Below are 16002 nucleotides of genomic sequence, written 5' to 3'. Positions count from 1 at the left end.
TTTTAGTAGAGACGGGGTTTCACCATGTTGACCAGGATGGTCTCGATCTCTTGACCTTGTGATCCACCTGCCTCGGCCTCCCACAGTGCTGGGATTACAGGCTTGAGCCACTGCGCCTGGCGGGAAATTGTTAAATAAACACTTTGTAATGGAAATCTATGCAAGAGGTGGTGGCAGAGGGGAACATGTGGATCTGTTGGAAGACTGATGAGCCAGGAGAGGCTTTAAGATTATTTCAGGTGCGTGGGTTATATAGATGAGAGGACTGGAAGAAGGAGCAGTGTCTGCAAAGGGGCCATATGTTAATTTTGCAAAGCCGATGAGACAAATAAAGTAACACAGATAGGTTTCTGGTACAGAGGAGACGTTTATTCAAAAATCAGTTCCCTTTTTATAACTTGAAGAAAATCCAAGCCCCTCAGCCAGTTTAGAAGACCCTTCTTGACTCTGTCTCTTGTCAGGGAAGAAGTTTCTTATCTTGAAAACGGGATGATGGTAGCCACTTTGAGGGATTATTGTGAGGATCTGTAATATGTGAAGCACAGTGGTTTAAACATAGTAGATACCATTTATTTAGGACCTGTTATTAAAATATAATAAGGTTATAAGTGACCAAGAGCCCATTTGTGTTGAATCTCCTGTCTTATCAAAAACAAAAGTTGAAGCTATTTCTGGAAGACAATTCTAATTTTGGGGTTTTCAGAGAAAGGGATCCCAGGATCTCATTACCGTTTTAGCAACCCCCAAGTAAAAGGAAATTCTTATATTCCATTGTGGTGATTTTAAATATATCCACAAATTCTTTGATACTCTGACCTTCAAGTGGAGGAAGTTAATTCTTTTCTCCTTGAGTGTGGGCTGAACTTAGTGACTTGCTCCTGAAGAGTAGAATATGGTGGAAGTGACAGTGTGCGACTTCTCAGACTAGGTCATAAAAAGCATTGTAGTTGCCTTTTTGCTAGCTCTTTCTGGGATCGCTCACTCTGACTAAACCAGCAGCCATGTCATGGGGATGCTCAAGCTCCATATGCGGAGAGCTGTGTGGTGAGGAGCTGAGGCCCCCTGCAACAGCCACGTGTTGAACCACCTCGGAAACAGGTCCTCTCAGCCCCAGTAACGTCCTCATCCTCATGGGACACCGTAAGCCACTCAGAACTGTGTGAGATCATAAATGTTATTGTTTTAAAAATGCTAAAGTTTGGGCTAATTTGCTATATAGCAATAAATCATTAATACACCAGTCTAAATTCTCCATGCTGTGTATTAAATGCATTCTATAACCCACTTCTTAAACAGTGTCTTGGTCAGTAAAATTATTTAAACATTGCCTATGGTCATATAATGTCAGTATTAAGATATTCCTCAGCTATGTCTTCTCTGTGTAAGGTAATTCTTTTTTCTCACATTTGTTTTATACTTTTTGTTTAATGCAGATATCGGTGTATTTCGTATTTGCTTACCAAGTTGTCTTGCTGTGAGTCTTTGCAAGTCATGTTACATTCTTTCTGAATAAGTAAGAAATATATTTAAAATTCTATTTTAGTTGCTCTTTTATCTTTTTGTTTGTTTTGTTTTCAGACAAGGCCTCACTTTGTTGCCTCAGCTGGAGTACATTTTTCTAGAGAAGGGGTCTCACTATGTTGTACAGGCTGGTCTCGAACTCCTGGCCTCAAGTGATCCTCCTGCCTCAGCCTCCCAAGTGTTGGGATTACAGGCATGAGCCACCGTGCCTGGCTAGTTGCTTTTATGATGCATCTCTGAGGGCTATGCAGACCCCACAGAGTGTAGAGTGAGGCGAGATCGATTGTCATACTCCATCTGTGCTGTTCATTAAGTAGCCACTAGCTACATGTAGCTACTTAATTAATTGAAAATAAGTAAAATTAATGTTTCAGTTCCTTAATTGCATTAGCCATATTTTTTAATTTTTAATTTTATTATTATATATTTAGAGACTGTCTCATTCTGTTGCCCAAGCTGGAGTTCAGTGGCACGATCGTAGTTCACTGCAGCCTCGACTTCTGGGCTCAAGCAATCCTCCTGCCTCAGCTTCCCCAGTAGCTGGGACTACAGGTGCACATACCATGCCCCGCTAATTTTTTTGTTTATTTTCTGTAGAGATGGGGGTCTCGCCGTGTTGCCCAGGCTGGCATTAGCCATATTTTAAGAGCTCAGTGGCCACATGAAATTGTGACAGCACAGGTATAGAATATTTCCATCATCACAGAAAGTTCTGAAGATAGTGCTGTTCTGTAATTTATTGTTTTCTATAGGGGAGATTGTGTTCTGACTTGAGTATTCTTGAAATAGTGGAACATTTGGTTACGTTTCTATAAATTCATCTCTTGAACTAATACCTCATAGCTCTTCCACCTGATAAGCTTCCTGAATAAAGTGGGCACATCGCATTCACTGTATGCCTGGCATCTAGCATAGAGCTGATAGTGGCAGATGCTTAACAGTTTCTTGTGGAGTTGCTGCTATTTCTATAACTTATTACTCATTGTGCTTGCTTGGTCTGTTACTTACTCACTTAGACAGTAATTTCTTTTTCAGCTTCTATCAGTATAGCTCATTTTTTCTCCTTTAATCTGTTAGACAAAATGAGGTTTTTGTTGGTGTTTAATTTAAAAATTAGAAAAAATAAATTCAGGCCAAAAGGTCTTAAAGAAAAAAAAAAAAAGAAAATGAAAAGCCAAGTCCTGGACTTAGAGAAGTATTTACAATATGTATGACAAAGCAGTTGTTTCAGAATATATAAAGTTCTCTTATAACTTAATAAGAAAGACTCCTATCACTCAATTTAAAAATTGGGCAAAAAAGTCTGTGCTTTACAAGAAAGAACAATGAAGGCCAATAAGCATATGATAAAGTGCTCCAAATCATTAGTCATTAGGGAAATGCAGTTAAAACCACAGTGAGAGACTACTGCATACCATTTAGGATGACTGTTATCAAACAAACGGAGAAGAACAAGTGTCGTTGAGGATATGGAGATAGGGAATCCGCGCGTGTTGCTGGTGGACATGTAAAATGGTGCTGCCGCTATGGAAAATAATTTGGTGGGTCCTCAAAAAGCTAAACATGGAATATGGCCAAGCAGTTTTACTCTTAGGTATATGGCCTAAGAAAATGAAAAAGGGCAGATACGTGATTCTGTTTTTATGAAATACCTAGAACAGACAAACTTGTAGAGACAAAGTGGATTAGCGGTTACTAGGATTTGGAGACGGGGGAAATGGGGAGTTACTGCTTCATGTTTACGGAGTTTTTATTTGGGTGTTAAAAACTTTGGAAATGGAGGTGATAGTTGTACAACATTGTGAATATAATTAAAGCCACTGAACTGTAGACTTGTAATGGACAAAATGGCAAATTTTATGTTATATATGTATTTTACTGCAGTTAAAAAAATTAATAATGTAGCAAAATCCATTTAATTGTACACTTTAAATGGGTGACCTGTGTGCCATGTGAACTCTTATCTCAATAGTGCTGTTACAAGCAAAACCATAATAAGCTACCTCTGCACGCCTGTTAGAATAGCTACGATGAAAATGACTGACCACTGAATTTTGGTGGGCCTGTGAAGCTATATATTTACAATTAAAAAAGTCACATTGCTTGGAGTGGAGGGGAGGTGTTTAAAGTATGAGCTCTTCCCTCACTGCTATTTTTGTTTCATAATAAAATAGCATTTTATGTATCCTTTTCCCTACTCAATAGTGCTTTTCTTGAAAGCAGAGACTTTATGGTGTTTCTTAGCAGGGTGCCTGGCCCATTTTGGATACTTTGTAAATGTTGAACTGAACTGAATAGAGCAGCGAGGAGCTACTGCAGTAGCTCCAATGAGCTGATCAGTAATTACTCAAATTACTAAAATGCTATTGATTTGCTTTCCTATGTAATTCATTCATTGAATCATGGCACACATGATATATGTAAGATCTGTGCTTGGTGCTGCAGCTGTGGTCCGAATGATAAAATGAACTATGTGTAGCTTACTTTGAATTACTAATAGGAGTAGCTCAAATGCTACTATTAAATTTAATAAATTTGTAATTTGTTAAAAATATATATTCGTAATTTATATTTACAAAATCTATAAATTTGTAAGTATAACTGTCTTAAGCCTTCATTCCTTTGCCTATACACACACTGCTGATTTTCCCTCATGGTTGAATTATTTCACTTCCTTTTGAAAGTGCTTACCTCTTTCGAATAACTTAACGTAGAGTATTACGGTCACTTACCTACCAGTCTCACTAGAGTGAGAGCAGCCTGAAGGCAGGATTCTTACTTACCTCTGTTTTCAGTACCACTTTCAGACCTAGCACGTAATGAGCATTCAGTAGTATTTTTATTATTTTAACACCTAATTTTCTTGAGCCATGAGAGATAAAAGGAGAGCATAGAAGAAAGACTTCAATTAGGAGGGGACAGGAAAGGTTAAATATGACAGATGACTGATTTCAAGGGGTAAAAAAATGACTTGGTGTTGTTACTTTATGTTGACTAACCTTCATAAAGAAACTGGATAGATTAAGCACTTTTGAGGTCAGTGTACCACAGAGGTAAAAATAAACCTATCCATCTGTGTATACACTTACATGGGTTTCCCCCAGACATTACTGACCCTCTGGCCAGCAAATGTCTTTGACTGTACTGAAACACACAAAAACCTAAAAAACAAAAACCCACACGAGTCATCAGCTTGGCTAAGGATGCCATATGGCATTTTGACTCAACCATGATTCAGCTCAACTTTGTTGAGAGAGAACATCAATTAAGTTACACTATAAAAAGCACATTTTAGAGCGTGATGGCAATTTCCTTTATTTTTACCTATGCCACGAGCTGAAATACTACATGGAATTGTTTGGTAAGGTGTTCTGACTCAGCTTCAAAATACAGAAGTGGTCAGTGTAAGCCACCTCTTACGTTCAATTATCTTAAACGCATGAAGAAGACAGGAAAGAGTTCGAGCCAGCCAATGAAAATAAGTAAGGTTAGGATTGTGACCACCAGTACCCTCAGAGCAGTTTCTCAGCTCTTTCATTCTTCCAGTCTTTTGTAGTGGTTATTGGTCACTGGACTGTGAGCAAGGACACTCCGAAGCAAAGGAACTGTGGGACTACCACTAGGCTGAGCTGGGCCCTCTGATGGCCACAAGCTTGGAGAAGTTAGATTAGATTAACAGGATGATCCATAAGTGAGGGATGCTCTCTCATGATAGCTATTGAGGAGTTTGTGTGCTGCTTAGAACAGTGCTTGGCACCTAATATACATAGTTGAAAATGTTGTCGTTGTTGGTTTCATTGTCATCATCAATGAGAATATTTTAAAACTATCCAAAGACTTTTAAAAAGACTTAAATAGTAAGAAACAGCTTTGTATTATAGGAAACCTCAAAGACATCAATACTTCCCAAATTGATCTATGGATTCAGTGCCATTCAAAATAAAACTGCAGCAGTGTTTTTGCTAGAAATTCACAAGCTGATTTTTAAAGTTATTTGAGAAACTCCTAAATTTTCTCTTACTCTCTGAAGTCTCATCCCTTTAAGGGTCTGTTTGTTTGTTTGTTTTTGAGATAGAGTCTCACTGTGTCACCCAGGCTGGAGGGCAGAGTACAGTAGTGCTATCACAATGCCACCATGCTCTGCTAATTAATTTTTTTGTAGAGTTTAGGTCTCACTGTGTTTCCCAGGCTGGTCTTGAACTCCTGGGCTCAAGTGATTCTCTTGTCTCAGCCTCCCATAATATTGGGACTACAGGTGTGAGCCACTGTGCCTGGCACCCTTTAAGGTTTTTTTACATGAATCCTTTTCTGACTCCCCAGTTCTTAAGATTCTTCTTTGTGGCCTCAGCAAAATTCCCTGTATCCTGAACTCTTCTCTAAACACCCATTTTCATCTTGATCTAAATGACATATGGCTCACTTCTGAGGAACACGCCTTTCCCAGAGTTCTTGAAAGTGGGAGACTATTTTCTCTCCTGTACTCAGTGTTCTGCTTGGCTCAGAGGTGTGGTAGTTCTCCTTGTCATTGCTGCTTTCAGACCTTTTTCCTCCATAGACCCCTCCAACGCTTCATCTCCTGACATCAGAGTATCACTGGTTTAATCACTTTGTAGTTAAAAGAGATCTGTGGGTCAGTCTATCTCATTCCTTGAAGAGTTTAGCTCTGGTTCACCTCTTCCACTCTATTACGTCTCCTGTCTTAAATCTTGGTTATTTCATTATTTATGTAGATTATCCTTTCATTATCCTGGCCTCGAATTGCTTTGACTTTCTGTCCTTCAGTGAGCTTGACCTCCATCCCATCTCAGCCACATACTGCCATACCTTACTTAGGCCTTATCTGTAACCATAGCCACCTTTCTCCACAATTTCAAGAGTTCCACTCCCTGTTTTGTCTTCTCTTTAGGGCTCCTGCTTCTTCAAATCTTTTGTTTTTTTTTTTTTTTTTTTTTTTTTTTTCGCTCTGTAGCCCGGGCTGGAGCGCAGTGGTATGATCTTGGCTCACTGCAACCCCTGCCTCCCGGGTTCAGGCAAGTCTCCTGCCTCATCTTCCCACGTAGCGGGGATTACAGGTGTGTGCCACCACACCCAGCTAATTTTTTATTTTTCATAGAGACAGGGTTTCACCACGTTGGCCCGGCTGGTCTCAAACTCGTGACCTCTGGTGATCCACCTGCCTCAGCCTCCCAGAGTGCTGGGATTACAGGTGTCAGTCCCACGCCTGGCTGGCTCCATCAAGTCTTTAACCTCATCAGGACCTACAATCTTTTGACCCTGCTTCCTATTTACTACCCCTTTTGTTCTTTATTCCCCTTCATGTTCGCATTGCCGTCTTGATCTGGCTTAGATCCATGGATAAGTAATGAGAGCATTTTCTTGTGTACATCTTCAACTCCCCAGCCTCCTCTCTAACCTTTGTTATGCTTGCCTGGTAAAACTCCAGCTCTGCTTAAATCCAATTTGCTGTTTCCCTCGTGCCAGTACCCAAATAGCTGAAGAAGGCGAGAGAAAGCGTACAGCCACGCAGACTGTCTCACTTTAAATTGCTGATCCACTAACTAAGGTGACCCTTAACTCTCCTGCCCACCTACGCAGATATTTCATGCCCTGTTCTCTTCACACCTCCATCCCCTCTCACCCTCACTCTCAGCTTTCTATTTACTGAGAAAATAGGAGTAACTGGAAGATAATTTCCAGGAACTCTTGTCACCCTCTCTGCCCACCTGCTTGTATCTGTGCCATCATCTGCCTTTGCTTCTGTTCCTGTGGATGAGCAGTCTTGCTCTGAATGTACGTTCCCCATAGGTTTGCACTAAATTCCACTCGCTTTTGCACACAGCTCCAGCAGTCTTGTTTTCTCCTGCTTTAAAAAAATCATCAGTTTTACCCTTTCTATGGGATTGCACTCATCAGTTTATAGATCTGCTGTTAATTTTTCCCATCCTAAGAAGAACCTCGCCCTCCATTTCCCTGAGTGATAATCCTTCCCAGATCTCAGAACTCTGTCCTCAGCCCTCTTCTCTTTTCTGCCTGTATTTACTCTCACAGTATTCTCACTTAGTCTTGTGGCTTTAGTAACTTAGTTTGCTGGTGACTAACATTTTTCTCTAGCTGGACTTTTTTTTTTTGAGACAAGGTCTTGCTCTGTCACCCAGGCTGGAGTGCAGTGGCACGAGCATCACCCACTATAGCCTTGACTTCCTAGGCTCAAGCAGTTCTCCTGCCCCAGCCACTCTTGCGGCTGGAACTACAGGCACGCACCACGACTCTCGACTAATTTTTAAAATTTTTTTATAGAGACGGGGTCTTACCGTGTTGCCCAGGCTGGTCTTGAACTTCTGGGCTCAAGTGATCCTCCTGCCTTGGCCTCCCAAAGTGCTGGAGTTACAGGCATGAACCACCGCCCCTGGCTTAGCGAGGCTTTTCTCCTGAATGCTAGGCTTGTTTATTCATCTGACTACTTCAAGTTCTACTTGTATTTCTCCTGATCCTCTCATCCACCAGATATCCTCAGATTGGTCTTTGTTTCTGTAAACAATCAATACATTTTTCAGTTTATGTCTCAGGCTGAAGTTTTGGGTTCATCCTTCACTCCCCCTTTTTAGACACCCCTCATAAGAATTCAGCATGAAGTCCTATTGGCTCTATCTTTAGAATATCCAGAATCTGATTTCTATTTACCATACCTGCTGCTTTCCCTCTGCTCTAAAAACAGCCTCCTAAGTGGTCTCCTGCTGTTTTCTCTTTTCTCTTTAAGATTGATTCTTTACAGAGCAGCCAAAGGGATCCTTTTAACATGTAAGTCAGATGCTGTCACCCCTCTGCTCAGAACCTTTCATGGGCCGGCGTGGTGACTCACACCTGTAATCCCAGCACTTTGGGAGGCTAAGGCAGGCTGATCCCTTGAGGCCAGGAGTTTGAGAGCAGCCTGACCAACATGGTGAAAACCCATCTCTACTGAAAATACAAAAATTTGCTGGGCATGGTGGCCCATGCCTGTAATCTCAGCTACTTGGGAGGCTGAGGCAGAAGAATTGCTTGAACCTGGGAGGCAGAGGTTGCAGTGAGCCGAGATCCTGCCACTGTACCCCATCCTGGGCCACAGAGCAAGACTGTCTGAAAAAGTGAGAAAAAGAACCTTCCGTGGTTTCACACCAGGCTAAAAGCCAGCGTCCTTCCCCGGCCTCCTTTGCCTGTGCTGGGGGGCTCCGCCTTCTTTCTCTGAGTGGCACTTCCATTTTGTTCTCTCGCTGGGGTTCATCCAGGCCAGCCCTGACCTCCCTGTGGCATGTTGTGTATGCTTTTGCCTCTAGTCCAAACTCTTCTCCCAGGAAGATGCATAGTTGGCTCCCTCACCTTTGTATCTGTGCTTAAGTAATACTTTTAAAATACAGTTTATCCCTGGTGGTCTAGTGGTTAGGAAAAAAGAAAAAAAATAGGGTTAAAAAATGTCTTATATACAGCATCTTTCTCTAAGAATATAAAGATATTCTCCTTGTATTTTCTTCCAAAGCCTTGCAATTTTGTCTTCCGTATATTCTTTTTTTTTTTTTTTGAGACGGAGTTTCGCTCTTGTTGCCCAGGCTGGAGTGCAATGGCGCGATCTCGGCTCACCGCAACCTCCGCCTCCTGGGTTCAGGCAATTCTCCTGCCTCAGCCTCCTAAGTAGCTGGGATTACAGGCACGCACCACCATGCCCAGCTAATTTTTTGTATTTTTAGTAGAGACGGGGTTTCACCATGTTGACCAGGATGGTCTCGATCTCTTGACCTCGTGATCCACCCGCCTCGGCCTCCCAAAGTGCTGGGATTACAGGCTTGAGCCACCGCGCCCGGCTACTTCCGTATATTCTTAAATCCATCTGGTGTTACTTTCTGGGTAGTTGTAAGTAAAGATCCAATTCAGTTTTTTTCCTTGTAGATTAACAGTTGTTACAGCACCTCTTAGAACACAGTCCATCTTCCCCAGGAGGTCTTGAATGCTATTGATAAACGCCATGAATCAAGTTACCACGTATGCACAGTTCTGTCCCTGGACGCTCTATTCTATTCCAGTGGTTGATTTTCTGCCTCTGAGCTAATTTCACCTTTTCTTAGCTTCTCTTTCTTTCTTTTCATGTATTTTTAGAGACAAGGTCTCGCTCTGTCACCCATGCCAGAGTGCAGTGTTGTGATTGTAGCTCACTATAGCCTTGAACTCGTGGATTCAAGCAATCCTCCTGCGTCAGGCTCTCGAGTAGCTGGGACTATGAGGCACAGACCACTAAGCTCAGCTAATTAAAACAAGTTTTTTTTTGTAGAGATGGGGTCTTGCTATATTAGGCAGGTCTTGAACTCCTGGCTTCTGCCTCCCAAAGCACTGGGCTTATAGGCATGAACCACTGCGCCTGGCCTTCTTAGTTCCTTTCATTTAACACAGTGTGTTTGTTCTGATGAGAGATGGATTTTGAATGTGATGAGGACAGTGGGAAAGAGGAAGCATGTGGTTTTTGGGGAGTGGGGAGAGGACTGGTATGTTTGGAACCCTTTAAAGCAGGGGTTGCCAAACCATGGCCAGATCTGGCCCACTACCTGTTTTTTTTATGACACATGGGGAGTTAAGAATGGTTTTTTTTATGTTTTTAAATGGTTGGGGAGATAATAAAATTTCATGACACATGACAATTATATGAATTTTAAATTTTGGTTTCCACAAACAGTTTCATTAGAGCCCAGCCATGTTCACTTGTTTAGGTGCTGCCTGTGGCTGCTTTTGTGCACCAGGGAATTGAGAGTGTGGCAGAGGCTGTTTGGCCATCAAAGCTTGAAATATTCACTCTCTGACCCTTTACAGAATAAGTGTATGACCCTGCAAAATGGAGTGAGCTGGGTTGTCAAGAACCGCGTCAGAATCCTGGATGTGACAGAAGAGGAGAGAAGAGTATAAAAAGAAGTTTGCGTGCTATGCAGATTCCAAACTTTTGCCCTAGGCTGTTTGTGGCAGGAGATACAAATGTTTTTATTTTCTGTTGTTCAGCCCTGTCCAATCAAATCAGCAAGATTTATGGTTTTAAGTAACAACCAGTGATTGTTATTTTAATCTCTGGACTGTGTGTATTTTCATAGCTTTTCTCATGGCAGTTGTTAAACTACTCTAAACCACATACGCCAGTTTTTAAGTAAATCTAAGGTATTAGAATAAATCTTTTAACAAGTAGGAAGGCCTTAGTTGTGGCATTACAATGACTAGCATGTAGCTTTCATTTTCAGTAGGAGGTCCCACCTGATAATTTAACTGTAAAATGTGTATACATGCAGTATATTAGACCTATCTAACCTGTTACATATAATCACAGGTAGTTTTCTTTTAATTTTTCTCAAATAAGACTTGCCAAGATTAAACCCTACAGATCTGTTCAGACTTGAAGGAAATGAAATTCTATCTTTTGTATAATTCAAAGGATTTTTTTTGGTTCTGTAATGTAACATTTCATCTATACATTGTCTTCAGGGTATGCATTCCTTTCTAATAGGAATGTCTAACGGTTGAATTTTAATTGTCCTTGTAAGTACTTTCTGTCTTCTGTGAGTGAAGTAGCTAAGCTTTTTAAAGTCTCTGTATTTTTTGTTAGTTTGGTTAAAGCAGAAATGACAGCAGTTATTATTAATAACATTTGTGATACTGGAGTATTGGTCTTTACTATTTCATTGTTGTTAATCATTACACATATTGAACTGCATTGTCTTACAGTGAACACAGATTTTTGCAGACAAGACACTAGGACTACTCCAGATCTGTAATGCCAAATAGTTTTCTTTCAAGGCTGTAGAGAAGGTAAAAATGTATGGAAGAGTTAAATGCTTTCATAGTATTTACTGTTATTGAGTAAAAGCTTTTTTGTCCTCTGCTGAAAGTTGTTGATATATTATATTGTGTAAAACTAGGGTGAATAGAAGCTATAGCTATTTATTGTATGACTCTAGCGGAACAGTTTTTACTGCCACCTTTTATAAAAGGAAATAGACATCTAAAACATGTTCTTTGTTCTTAAGACATTATTAAAATACAGTTAATTGGGTTATACAACTCCTCCCAGACCTGCAAGCTTATCCACTGTATCATTTAAAGGGGAAGGAGAAATTCAATATTTGCTTAATAGCAGTCATAAAATATCTACATAATATTCACATCTAGTTTCTGAGTTGAGGTTATATGGATTTCTTAATGGGGAAGGGAGAGTTGAGTGGATGCCTCAGTTTCCCCTTCTTTCAGTTGCTGACTCAAAGAGCACTGATCTCACTGCTCATGTCAGGCCTGATGCCTGGGTCTGAGCACAGGCTCGGCAAGTACTTGGATTACATAGCAAGGTAGTGATGCAGTCAGGGACCACTGAGTGTGCGAACAGTCTCCTCACTGTTTAAAACTTGAACAAAGTCAATTAGTGGGTGCCAGTTCTGGGCCCTAGAGATAGAGAAAAGAATAAAAGCTAGTCTCTATTTTTCAAGGACTTACAAGCTAGCTGGGGAGATAGGATAAGTAAATATTACCTGATGTGGACAAGTTATTCCAGCCTTAAGAACAGAGCTCCAGGGAGGCATAGAGGGAGTCTCTTTGTCTGGAAAAGAGGAGGAGTTTCACGGGGGCTGTGAGTTTTCCAAAGGTTTAAAAGGAGATGCAAGTTTCTCCCAGGCATAGGATTGGGAGATTTAGAGAGGACTTTCTTCTGCTGGTGGGATATGTTTGAGCAAAGACCAAAGATTGGCGGTATCGGAGTTTTCAGGAATCCATGGTGTACAACCTGGGGAGAGCATATGACAGTGATCACAGCCCCACATTAGTTTTCCTTTATACCACAGACGTGAATTATTGTGTGCCAAATGGATGCTGTCATGATTACTCTTTAGTTGCTATTAATAGTTATTTGGATTTCAGGAATCTTTTCGTTGGCCTTAGCTCAGTTAAATGCTTTTCGTTTGGTTAAAATTATTATAAAGCCATGGTGCATATATAACAAATTCACACGTAGCATTGGGAATTATTCACAACATAATTCATGAACTTAGTATTTATTCTGTGGTCGGGATATCATTTTTCCAGTTTTCTTTAAGAATATTGCTTTTCGCCGGGCGCGGTGGCTCAAGCCTGTAATCCCAGCACTTTGGGAGGCCGAGGCGGGTGGATCACTAGGTCAAGAGATCGAGACCATCCTGGTCAACATGGTGAAACCCCGTCTCTACCAAAAATACAAAAAATTAGCTGGGCATGGTGGTGCGTGCCTGTAATCCCAGCTACTCAGGAGGCTGAGGCAGGAGAATTGCCTGAACCCGGGAGGCGGAGGTTGCGGTGAGCCGAGATCGCGCCATTGCACTCCAGCCTGGGTAACAAGAGTGAAACTCCGTCTCAGGAAAAAAAAAAAAAAAAAAGAATATTGCTTTGCTTCTATCTTGTTTAGTCTGCACCATAGTTTGATTCCGAACCTTTTGCTGTGCGAGATACCAATTTTGAGTAAAGCAGACATTAAGATCACAAGGAATGACTTCAGGGAAGATCACTCACAAGGGAAAGGTGGTGCCCATGTGAGAGGCAGATGGCAGAGGATCAGGTGAAAGAAAGAATTCTCACTGCTTTACTACAGTTGTAAATACGCTTTTCTTAGTCATCTTAGTAGGAAAAGAGGCGTTATTGAAGTTTATTCAATTGCAGAGCTCTACTTTTATTTGACTATAACATTAACTAATACGTGGGTTCAAAACTTCATGCAGATGGGGCAGATAGAGGTGATTAGATTTGTTCTTTGTCCTAGAAATTGTGATCAGCCTTAGCATTCTTTACAATGTTTTAAACTCCTGGGTATTTTCTTAGCTTATTAGTGTCTGCAATATATTTAGTACTTTTTAAAGCTACCTTAAGAGTGTTAGTGACTTGGCCGGGCGCGGTGGCTCACGCCTGGAATCCCAGCACTTTGGGAGGCTGAGGCGGGCAGATCACGAGGTCAAGAGATCAAGACCATCCTGGTCGACAGGATGAAACCCCATCTCTACTAAAAATACAAAAAGAAAATTAGCTGGGGGTGGTGGCGTGCACTTGTAGTCCCAGCTACTTGGGAGGCTGACGCAGGAGAATTGCTTGAACTTGGGAGGCGGAGGTTGCAGTGAGTTGAGATTGCGCCATTGCACTCCAGCCTGGCAACAGAGCAAGACTCCATCTCAAAAAAAAAAAAAAAAGAGGGTTAGTAAATATTCTTCTTATGGCAATATTGTCACTAAAAATGGCCTATATACTTGTTTCATACAGTTTATTTAGGCAAGATTAGTGCTGTGCCCTTGCATTTTTATTTTTTAATTTGGTCACGTCACTCAGTTGTCGAGACGCTGAGTCAAAGTTTCATCGTCTACACTCAGAGGGCTGACTGGGGGAGACATAGACAAATTATTTTATGTGCGGTCTCCCAGTTTTTAATTAATTTATACTCTGCCTCTTTCCAAAACTGAATTTAAGGTACCTTAAAAAAATAAATACAATGAGAAAAAGATAAGGGAGGAAATTAGGGAGAGTGGAAAAATCAGATAGAAAAAGTAAGGATTCATATTGTTGTTAAACATGGTCATAAATTTGACTCCAGACTTAAGAAAGGCCCGGACAGAGAGAAAATGTAGTGAATAATGTGAGTTCTATTGTCTATTGGTAAGATAAAAACCCACATCACTTGGTGTATAAAAAGTCGTGGTACTGAAGTTCAGGGAGAGAAGTATTTCCTCTGGCCCCAGAAAAGGGGCCTCCATAGGTGTCTCCTGCAGCAACTGAGCAGCTCTGTAATCTGGGCAGCTCAGTGTCCGAGTTGTAAATGAACATGTGGCTCCCTGCTGGTCTGGCTCAGTCCAAGGGCGAAATACCTTTTTCAGAGAAACAGCACAGTGATTCTACAGCGAGAGCAAAAGCAGAAAATTCATATGGTCCGAATCATTTGCGAGAATCACTTAAATTGTCCAATGTAACAATTTTCCTTCTAACATTAAAACAGATTGCTGTTTCTTTAGGGGATTTATGGAATGAGGAAGTTGGCTTGCATTTAGGTGCCATGTTGCACACAAAAAATTCTTATCTTTAAAGCTCTGGAATGATAGGCAGTGCAGGCAGTACTCCTGGCATGAGAGGCATGCAGAGACTCAGATGCCCGCAGGGAACAGCCACCAGCTCCTCTTTCTCCCTGGGCATACATTCTTGCTGGAAGAACGGGCACACTTTACATTCTCCCTCTCTCTTTCCCTCCCTCCTTTCTCTCCCATCTGTGTCGCTGGCTGTATAGAAGTCGGGTGTGTGTGTTGTCAGCCTCACAGTGTCTACACAGTAGATAGTACCCTTGTCCTATAGGAATATTGTCTTGCAACTGAACTTCGGTACATACTGGGTGACAGAGGACCGGACTATATTCTCTGTCTAGAACATTAAATATAGATACTCTGTTCTGATTAAGGGCAGATCCATAAGCACGAGCAGTCACTGGAACTGGGACTTGGGTTGTCATGGGTAGTGACATGACATTGCAGGCCAGAGTGCCTCAGTTGGCTCTGTGGCTCTGCCAGTTATCAGCTGAGTGATTTGGGCACGTTACTTACCGGCTCTACTTCACTTACCTTTTCTGTAACATGGAGAGGACGGTGTTGGCTTCATAGACTGTTGCAAAGACTGAATGAGAAAATACATGAAAAGGGACAAGAACAGTGCCTGGATGCATAGTATGTAAGTGCTCAATATATGCAGATCTTTTATTTGGTGTTGTAAGTTAAGGAGCTAGATCAGATAAGCCTAGTCCCTCTCCCCACAATAGTAGATGAAAGCAGTTTTCTGAACAGGACATTTGGAAATTATAGTCTTTTTTCTTGTTTGTAACAATTTTATCCTTTTTCAGAGAAACAGCACCCAGGACTATCTTCCAAAGAGTTCTGGATATCCTAAAGAAATCCTCTCATGCTGTTGAGCTTGCCTGCAGAGATCCATCCCAAGCAGAAAATCTGGCTTCCAGCCTGCAGTTAATAACAGAATGCTTCAGGTGTCTTCGAAATGCTTGCATAGAGTGTTCTGTGAACCAAAATTCAATCAGGTAGTATTCCTTGTAGTTACACATGTACCTTTGATTCTGTTTCTTTGTATATGTGCATGCTGGTTCTGTCATTTGGCTTATCTGTTAGAAGTTGTTTTGGGCTGGGCGACGTGGCTCATGCCTATAATCCCAGCATTTTAGGAGGCTGAGGCAGGAGGATTGCTTGAGTCTAGGAGTTTAAGATCAGCGTGGGCAGCATGGCAAGACCCTGTCTTTACAAAAACAAAAACCGCCGGGCGCGGTGGCTCAAGCCTGTAATCCCAGCACTTTGGGAGGCCGAGGCGGGTGGATCACAAGGTCAAGAGATCAAGACCATCCTGGTCAACATGGTGAAACCCCGTCTCTACTAAAAATACAAAACATTAGCTGGGCATGGTGGTGCGTGCCTGTAATCCCAGCTA

General features: G+C 41.5%; 1 protein-coding gene across 2 annotated transcripts in view; it reads left to right on the top strand.

Annotated features, from left to right (window-relative positions):
- ATXN10 (ataxin 10) overlaps positions 1-16002 on the top strand; it is a 166993-nt gene that overhangs the window by 1759 nt on the left and 149232 nt on the right. The window contains exons 2-3 of one of the 2 annotated variants that reach the window (XM_017529465.2): positions 12953-13102; positions 15410-15601. In XM_017529465.2, the coding sequence (XP_017384954.1) occupies positions 12953-13102; positions 15410-15601 (342 nt within the window). The remainder of the gene's footprint in view (positions 1-12952; positions 13103-15409; positions 15602-16002) is intronic. The other variant, XM_017529467.2, reaches the window with a different exon arrangement.

The sequence above is a fragment of the Cebus imitator genome, unplaced genomic scaffold, assembly GCF_001604975.1.
Source record: "Cebus imitator isolate Cc_AM_T3 unplaced genomic scaffold, Cebus_imitator-1.0 Scaffold59, whole genome shotgun sequence".
Lineage (NCBI taxonomy): Eukaryota > Metazoa > Chordata > Mammalia > Primates > Cebidae > Cebus > Cebus imitator.
The sequence above is the reverse complement of the archived record's forward strand: the minus strand, read 5'-3'. Positions and strand labels throughout refer to the sequence as shown.